At 44.1% G+C, this 9,750-nt stretch overlaps 1 protein-coding gene across 5 annotated transcripts in view; it reads left to right on the top strand.

The window, feature by feature from the left end:
• The window catches only part of mgp (matrix Gla protein), a 22,518-nt gene that overhangs the window by 10,201 nt on the left and 2,567 nt on the right, over positions 1-9,750 (top strand). Inside the window, exons 1-3 of one of the 5 annotated variants that reach the window (XM_008330343.3) lie at positions 7,835-7,987; positions 9,397-9,490; positions 9,605-9,634. In XM_008330343.3, coding sequence (XP_008328565.1) covers positions 9,430-9,490; positions 9,605-9,634 — 91 coding nt within the window. In that variant the 5' untranslated portion in view covers positions 7,835-7,987; positions 9,397-9,429. Of the gene's footprint in view, positions 1-7,834; positions 7,988-8,386; positions 9,203-9,393; positions 9,491-9,604; positions 9,635-9,750 lie in introns of those variants that run through there. The other 4 variants (XM_008330342.3, XM_008330339.3, XM_025064743.1 and 1 more) reach the window with 4 other exon arrangements.

Raw genomic sequence — 9,750 nt, forward strand, 5'->3', positions numbered from 1 at the left:
CAGAACCAGATGGAAGTCTGAAACCGAGCAAATAAAACTGTAGAGCTGTGACAGAAGCTGATATTATGTGACGGTGTTTAATCCATATGTGTGACAGGTGCTTAGAGTAGGCCACACGGTGGTAGAGTGGACGCATCGCTGACCTTACAGTGTCTGTCTGGAGTCTGCCGAGTCTCTCCCAGAGGTGGTTAACTGTTCACATTAGGTTGATGTGAAGTGTGGGCGAGTGGGAATGGTCCTTGTTTTTGTCTATATGTGGCCACCTGTTCTGTCCAGGTGACCACGCCCCCTACTGTTGACACCTGTTATTGGCTGTAACCCTGTCCTGTGACCCAGAAAAGTAAATTAATGAATAGATTTTTTTATGTTGAAAATTCAGTAACTTTTTTATTTTTAGCTCATTTACATTTTTCATTTAAAGTGAATTTTCACACTGGTTTTTCACTGATCTCACTATTTATTTTGTATTATCTCCTACATCGTCTGCAGTGCAGTCGGTTTTATTCTCTGAAACACAGAGCTGTGTTTCTCAAATATAAAACCAATGGCTCTGATTATATCACTAAGAAGCTGTGGTCAAATTACTAACATTTACTTCCTGAAAACGCCACATAAAATCCTTAGAGGAATTTAATAAAAAACATCTCGGCCTATAAAAAAAACCCACACACACTGGCTTCATTGTTACTAGTAAATTTGCTGTGAAATTACTTTTTTTTAAAAAAAAAAAAAAAAAAAAAAGAGAGAAGTCTTTTTCACACTGACTGTGGTGTTATTGCCCCACTCATTTGCCCTCAGTAATCCCAGTCTCATTGTAGTTTAAAATCACTTGCGCTGCTGTTGTTGTTGTCTGCAGATTTAATTCCTGTCTCTGTGGGACGTGTGGCCGTACGGTCAGATGTGTAGAGTGGATAAATCATGGGGTTTTGAACACCACTCTGTGGCGCCCCCAGGGCTGGGGGGGAGAGGTGTGTGTGTGTGTGTGTGAGCCAAGTCTGAGTGTCTGTAGGTTTCTGGTGAGACAGACTGCCATTGAACCTCAAACATTTCTACATACAGCCTTGTCTGGAGCGGGCGGTGACAACAGCGTCCTCTGTGGACCAGTGCGCTCTGGGGCAGATTGGTGCTGGTCCACGTCCACAAATCTGGAGTCTGGACTTGACCTTTTGGGGGCTAAGTTCACGGAGGTACGAAGCAGGTTACTTATCTGGTAATGATGAACGTCATCATTAAAATTTCATTCAGGGCAATATCCCAACTGAGGCAGAGATAAATACAATATTGAAATGATTATTTATGTATATAAATATGTTCATATATATGCATGTATAATATATTTACATACAATATATACATATATTATATATAATACATGTATCTTATTTATATATGTATATATGTGTATGTATATTCACATATATACATACATATATGTGAATGTATATTTATTTATTTATATTCATATATACAAATACATATATAGTTGTAAATATGTATGTATTTATATTCCTATATAGAAATACACACATATATATATATATATATATATATATATATTCCCAGAACAGCCTCCAGACTTCTATATAACTTAGAGGTATATATTTCAGTAGTTTACAGAGTTTAGTTAAGATCCGTTAAATTGAATCAAAAAGTTGCACCTAAACTCACGTGGGGTCAAAAGTTCAAACCTTCCGCAGCAGTGTCTGAGAACCGACTTGCTGGATTAAAAAAATTCGTACGCAGCGACGGCAGATTTAACGGTACAACACGCTTATGATACGGCGTCCAGATGTTCTCGTCGGTGGTCAGAGACAATTGTTAGTTGAGGTTCAGAGCCGACACCACGACGGAGAGAAGCTGCGTCACTTGCCAAGAGTATGGTCGTCAAATGGATCCAAGTCCACAGTTGACCTGAAAACAACACTGGAATAAACAACACGATTGCTTTTTCTTATGGTGAGGAAATTGGACGGAGAAGCACGCATCGACAATTACATTGACATATCCGCGTGTGGGAAACAAATATATCAAAAAAGACAAATGCTGTGCTTATGTGCTGAGACAGCAGTATTTGTGCATACCTTCAACCCAGTACGCATCGACAATTACTGTTTGTCAGACTGCAGTGGAGACTGTTCCAACTCCACACCACGAGCCACGGCCTGGGCCTCGACATCTTCATCATCATCATCGTATTCTTTAACGACTTAGTCAAGTGTTGTCTCACAGTGTGGTTCATTTATTTATTTATTATTTTATTATTTAAACATAGTATAAAGGATGTAGGATGAGACCCTTTTCTTCCAGAACCACTTGACCACTTCAGGGTGAAGTACTGGTGTTTGTCAGTAGAGGGCAGAAGTCTGAAAAGGGCCACATACGAGACATCGTCGAATGATCGACGAAAACAATATCAGTAGTGGGTGATTGATATATATTTTTTTTTCATCTTTCAAAATTGACTTTTTGTCAAATTTGAAAATGATCCCGTTTAGAGGAAAAAAAATTATCACGCCAGTTAAGAGGTGGGTGATTGATTGACTTTTTATCAAATTTGAAAATGATCCCGTTTAGTGGGAAAAAAAATTATCACGCCAGTTAAGAGTGAAATGGACGATAAAGCAAGACGTGACCATTTCATCTCATCACGTCCTGGTTATCGAGGGTTGTAGCTGTTGTCCTGTACACCACTCCGTGGTCTTTCGTTCCCTCCTCATCTTGGAATTGAATAAAGTGATAAATCAGTTTTACTGGTCCGTCCTCCTCCAAATATAAATCAGCCAAAACTGCAGTTCTACTGCGGCTTCTCCAGTGGAATGAATGGCATTCCCCACAAATATCCATCGTTTTACTGCCGCTGTGACCGGAATCTCAGAATAGCCGGGGAGATAAAGCCAAATATATATGTATTTAAATATATATATTTATATATGTCGCGATAGCCATTTTTACTGCCATCGGTTCAACGTTCATTCACTTTGTCACATTCAGCTGAATCTGAAGCTGTAAAATTTAAGTTTAGAAAACCCAATAGAGACGACGCACGGTCCAAGGCCGTAAGACTTTTTGGACCACGGTTCTGGGTAATTGGCAGGAGTAAAAAAACCGAGAGGAAAAGATTAGCTGCACCGAAATAGTGACGGAGATTAGCAGCAGATACCAGGAGTGTGTGTGTGTGTGTGTGTGTATTTTTGGTGGAATACTACGGTAGAGAGTATTTCTGAGGTTCAATATTCTGTTTGGAATTAGGATTCGAGCTGGGCTCAGATTAAAGTCAGGATTTGGCGTATATTTGTAATCCTCAAGATCAGGGTGGGGGGGGGCTGGGGAATGTGTGTGTGCAGCAGCATTTTTAGAGTGTGTGTGTTTTCAGTGTTGAATTCCTTCACAGATTCACCAAGATAAAACTCTATTTTCATATTTTTCCACTGCTCGGCTTTTGTGTTGTTTGTGTGTCTGTTCGTGTGAGATTCCTGACAGAGGTTTGTATGCGTGTCTGTGTGTGTGTGTGTGTGTGTGTGTGTGCTGGTCACCTGCCCAGATGCTCAGTTTGTTTGAGTTGGCGTCTCAGCAGAGCGAAGGGTGGATGAAATGGAAAAGGTTGGACGGAGAACTGATGACAAATAGGAGCAGATTACACTGAACTGTGTATGCACACACACACACACACACGCACACACACCCACACACACACACACACACGCACACACACACACACACACGCACACACACACACACACACACACATGTACAGCCTACTCTCCTGAGCTGACCCCCGTCATTACCCCGCTGAAGACATGCTCAAATAATTTGGTCTTTGTTTTAGAATTTAACAGCTAACACACACACACACACACACACACACACACACACCAATTTCTGCTCTCTGCCGCAGAGACAATTACAAGATGCACGTTTCTGCTCTTTGCCGCAGAGACAATTACAAGATGCACGGAGAGGAGTTGAACACAAACGTTAAACCGCGGTAATAACAATTAAAACCCCAAATTACCCCCACGTCCAACTGGACGCCGCGCTGCGTCTCACCTTAAGACAAACTGTTTCCTGATTGGGATTACACGAGCGAATGAGTCGTCTCCAGGTGACGGCGGTAATGACCGTTTGTCGTGTGTAGAAGTGATGAAATTACAGGAGATAAAAAAAAAACGTGTTTTTTTTTTGAGGTGCGACCTGAGCAGATGTTTGTCTCCGACAGGACCGGTCCAGATGTCACCGATCTGAGTTTGTCTTTGTGAGTACACGGAGTACACGCAGTAAAGACAGGGCTTCGTTCTAGAAAACATGTGTGGAACACAGATTGGAGACTGGGACACTTTGGATGACGGGGGTTTATAAATATTGAGCCAGTTGTGGTGGAGAGATTTGAACGTTTCTGTTTGAGTCAGAGTGAGAGTTGGAGCTGGAAAAAAAAAAAAGAAAGAAAAAAAAAACACTTATGTAAGAGCGGGAAATCAGCAGCGTTTGTTCCCAGATGTTGTTCTTTTGTCGTTATCTGATGAACGAGTGCGTGCAGGTGGAGACACGGTCCATCTCACGATCTTCACCAACGTCCATGGGTTGTTTTCGTTCCTTCTTCTTCTTCTTCTTCTTATCGTCCTCTTCAAGAGGAGATCAGATCAGGACGTGTTCGCTCCTGTTTTCAGAAAGAACATTTTTTGTTTCCGCAGTCACAAACCGAAGCCGACCAGAAACTGCTCTCGTACTGAGACGAAGAGTGTGTGAGTGTGTGTGTGTGAGAGTGTGTGTGTGGGCTGTGGACACCATGTGGTTGACAGTTATTACTGTCCAACAGGTGTATATTTACAGGAGTTGGTGAGTGTGTGGTGGACAACACCACCCGGGCCAAGACACCAAACCCTGGTTCTGTGAATGGCATTTCACACATCGGTGGCTGAGCTGCTGGTTTTTCAGAAGTACTTTAAGAATACTGCAACATGAAGTAAAACTTTTACTGTGGTAAATCACAGGAAACAGTCCTTTAAAGGAAAATGGACGAAACCGTCCCCGTTTTTCGACAACAACGTCGATTGTTACTGCGCCTGAAACGACAGCTGCGACAGAGTTGGCGTGTTTAAGTTTTGGGTTTAAAGACTGGGTAAAAAAGGAGCGTCCGCCAAGGGACGGGTTATTGGTTTTGTGTAAGAAATCCCTAAGAAATACAACTTTTATTATTCAATAATATTATTCTTCACCCATAATCCTTTTCAGTGTCACGTGGGGGCATTGGCTCCAATCCCAGCAGTCATTGGACGAGGGCTAGGTGCTGGACCGTTGACCAGCCAATCACAGCGACGAGTCCAGTTATAGGATCATGTGTTCTCAGTGAAATTGTAAATCCCCTGAAGTGACAGCGTCTGTCTGAGATTTTATTTCCAGCTGAGCTTTGTGTCTCTGAGTCACAGAGACGACGTCTGATGTCAGTGTTGTCCACAAATGTCTTTTAAAGACACTCTGGTCTCTTAGACAGTGATTGTTGCTCTGGACTCTGTTGTGTCTCGGCTCAGCGGCCGCACCACAGAGGAAACGGGTGAAATGATCCTGATGTCCGTGTTAAATAAAGGTTTGTCCACAGTCACACGGCAAAATTCACAGCCGCAGCTCAGGAAGAGCATCAGAGGATCAGAGGACCAGAGGACCAGAGACCAGGGTCAGGCCTGGGTAATGTCTGGGCTGGATCCTGTCCCGGCCCACGTTCAGACGCAGCCAAGGAATGAGCTGTGTTTTCACCGACCGGGTCTGAGTCACTCACTCCTGACTGAAGGTGAAGGTGAATCAGAGCAACAACTGTAGGGCGGTGGTTGTTGTTGTTGTTGTTGTTGTCGTTGTTGTCGTTGTTGTTGTTGTCATTGTCCTCACCAATACATATATTCTGCATAAGAAAATGTATGTGTTTAAAATCTCACCAATAAATATATAATATGCATAAGAAAATGTATGTGTTTAAAATCAGAACATACACCCTCTCCTCACTTTACTATCTTTCTGCACCTCCTTGAACTCCCTGACTCCTGACTTCACTCCCCTCTCCCTCCCCTGTAACTCCCCCATCTCCTCCTATCAGCATGTGGACTTTATCTCCATCTCTAAGTCTGTCTTGTTGTTTGTCTTTCTGTCTGAGGTTTGTTTACTGTTTGCCTTTGGGGAGGAGTGAGGGGTGAGGAGGAGGGGGAGGAGGAGTGGGTGAGGGGGGGGGGACGCCTGTGCTGCACAGCTATTTACAGTAAGAGACACAGTGAGATCAGGGCGACTTGAACGTGCCGTGGTCTTACGTAACACCCAGATATATTCACCCAGATGTGGCGTAATGACTGCTCTGAGACGAGCAGACGAGACTGTCTGACGATGGTCAGTCTGTGTGACGACGGTCAGTCTGTTCAGTCTGTGTGACGACGGTCAGTCTGTTCAGTCTGTGTGACGACGGTCAGTCTGTTCAGTCTGTGTGACGACGGTCAGTCTGTGTGACGTTCAGTCTGTCTGACGACGGTCAGTCTGTTCAGTCTGTCTGACGACGGTCAGTCTGTCTGACGACGGTCAGTCTGTGTGACCTTCACAGTCAGTCTGGAACTGTAGGAATTCAGACGAACGTGGTTTCACTGAATTAAAACTGGCTTTAAATTAAAAGTCTGGCCCAACGTTGTTCCCCGTAAACGGAGTGAGAATGTATTTACCCCGGTGGTCTGAGGGTGGAATTACATCACACATGGAATGGTTAATGGTTAGGTTCTCACACAACCACCAGGGGTAATTAGAGTCTTAACTGGATGTAGGTGCGAATGGTCGAATGATGGGGGTTTAACTGGATGGATGGTTGGATGGATGGATGGATGGCTGGATGGTTGGATGCTTAAATACTTAAAGAAATATTAAATAGTAAAATATTAAATAAAAACCAGTGAATGTTTGACACTGTTTTCTAACAGTCAGTCTACAGTAGGTTGGAAACTCCCATCAGCCATTTCTTCTCTGCCAGAATCAAACCCACCGGCATGTTGCACATCCTGCTGTGATTGGCTCGGCCCGTCTCTGGACAAACTGTGTGAACAGGAGTGAATGTGTGTGTATGTGTGTGTGTGTCTAACAGAACACCACCATACACTCCTAGTGCAACCAAACTGTGTTACATCAGTGTTTATGTGAGAAGATAAATTGCAAAAATTCCTCTACGTGTGTGTGTGCGTGCGTCGTACAGTGGGCCGATTGTTGTTACCGTGAAAGACACAGTTCATGATCTGCCAACACTGGGATTAAAGGGAAATTTCCCCTTAAATCCACCTTAAATCACAGTCTGGGTTTATGACCCTGGTGTTTGAAAGTGGAACTGTTTGAAGTGCGTTAAAGGCCGATGACGTGAACGTCCACTCAGAGCTCTGTAATAAACCCCTGGTGGAATGAAAAATTATGGATACGATGTTTTACTACAGCACTTTTTTTTTTCTATTTTCTCCCAGGTGTAAAAGTCATTTTTCTTTTTCTTTTTCTTTTTTTTTTGGCTCCTTTTTCTTGTGACGCTGCCACGGCGGCAAATGGAGTAAAATATTATCATGTACCTGCCATGGTTGGTCATCAGCCTCCTCCACTCCTCTGTTTACTCCTGTCTTGTTTTGCTCCGTCTTCACTCCTTGTCTGTCACCTACCGTGGGGAATTTTTTTTTTTTTTTTTGGATGAAGGCATGGGAGTCGGGAGGAAAAGAGAGAGAGAGAAAAAGAGTGAGCTCATGCCCTTGGTTATGATTAAGTGTAGCAAAAAAAAAAAGAAAAAAGAAAGAGAAAAAAAACAGGCCTGATAGAAGGAGCAGAAGGGAGGAGAGAGGGCAAGAGCCTGCAGGAGGTGGAGGCAGGGAGTCGGTGGGGGTGAGAATGAAGGGGTGGGGGTAAAAGAGGTGAGTATAAAAGCCTCGGTGGCAGGAATTAGAATATATTCCACTGGAGAGAGATATTTCCAAGACGAGCGTAATTATCCTCCTGGGTAAGTAACTTCACAGCCAGGGACTGGACTCAAGCTAACGGCAGGTGGAGAGACCTCGCTAATGCCACATTACAACTTATTAAATCGTCGTCGAATGGAGAGCGTCGGTTTGCTCCGACTGCCTGGGTGCAGAAGGTCGTGATCAGGAGGGATTTTTTGTTGTTGTTGTTGTTGATGTTGTTGTAATTCTGCCGACCTCACGCTTCAGTTCTGCTGCGTTTACTCTCTGCAGTGAGAGGAGCACCGGTTTGACTCTGACGCTGCACTGTTAGCATCATTCCAGTGGCTTTTTTTTTTTTTTCCACTGAGGTTGGCACATTCTGTCTGCAGGCAGGAGGAAGAGGAGGAGGAGGAGGAGTGGTTGGAGTCTGGGTTTACAGTCTGACACAGACTTTAAAACAGACATAAAACTCCTGTAGACACTGCAGTCAGCAGCTGGCCCGTCCACAGGGCCATGATTGTTTTTCAACGGTGGGCTCCAGACGGTATGTTCCGCTGCCCACTGGACCAAGGTTTACCCCAGGGCTGGATGTTAATGGTGTGTGTGTGGTTGGAGTCTGGGTTTATACAGAATGAAAACTAAGAAGAAGAAGAAGAAAAAGAGACGGCTTCTCCGAGACAGAATCCCGTCCAAATCCCACAAACAGAAGACTGTCAGGAACGCTTTAATGTGGCTCAAGCTGCGGTGACGTGAGATTCACCCCAGTATGTGTCTGCACACGTGCGCTGAGGTTTTTTTAAATCACTGGCTTTGATCACGCCGCCGTAACCATGAACACACACACGGTGAAAGTGGTGCATCATCATTACAACTTCATCAGCGTCGGTTTAGGGTTCGATCCTGATTCCAGGGTGAAAAAGTTCACGTGAAGGTTAGAGCGTGTCTGTAATTGTCCTGTCAGTTAGAGAAAATCATACAGTGTGTGTGTGTGATGGTGTGTGTGTGTGGGACACAGACTCCAGACCTCAGATGTTGCTGTTTGAACAGATGTCACACACCTCTCCTGAACTTCACAGTGTGTTCATGTGCGTAAACGTAAAAACCTACCGTGGTGTGCAGTACATGTGTGTGTATAACTTGTACACAGGTGTGTGTATAACCGATACATGTGTGTGTTTATAGCCGTTCACACTGACATGTGTCTCCAGCTGCTGAACAGCGTTCCTGCTCCGCTCCAAACTCCAGTCAGCAGCTCAGAAAGTTCCTTAAACCACGTCCGTCTCTGTATAAACTGTTAGCTTTGACACTTTTATTTTTATATATATATATATGACTGTATATATATATATATGACTGTATATATATATATATATGACTGTATATATATATATATAGACGTCCTTCTCCGGTGCCGACAGTTCTCACCTCTTCTTCTTCTTTTTCTTCTTCTTCTCCTCTCCTCCAGCAGACGGACAAACAGACAAACAAACACACCCCCAGGATGAGGAGCCTCCTTCAGTTTCTGGCACTCTGTGCTGTGGTCGCTCTGTGCGCGTGCTACGGTACGGACGCCGCGCAGTAAATCACTACACTACATACACTCTGTGTGTGTGTGTGTGTGTGTGTGTGTGTCCATCACTTGTCATTAACAACAACTCCTTTTTTTTTCCCCGTAGAGTCTCATGAAAGCGCAGAGTCCGTTGAAGGTGATTAAATGTCGTCTGTCCTCCCTGGGGGAAACATGCATGAGGTTCTAACACATACTGTACATACCCGCTGCCCCCCCCCCCCCCACCCACCCCCCCACCCCCCACCCCCCCCC

Source organism: Cynoglossus semilaevis, chromosome 17, assembly GCF_000523025.1.
Source record: "Cynoglossus semilaevis isolate Cse_v1.0 chromosome 17, Cse_v1.0, whole genome shotgun sequence".
Lineage (NCBI taxonomy): Eukaryota > Metazoa > Chordata > Actinopteri > Pleuronectiformes > Cynoglossidae > Cynoglossus > Cynoglossus semilaevis.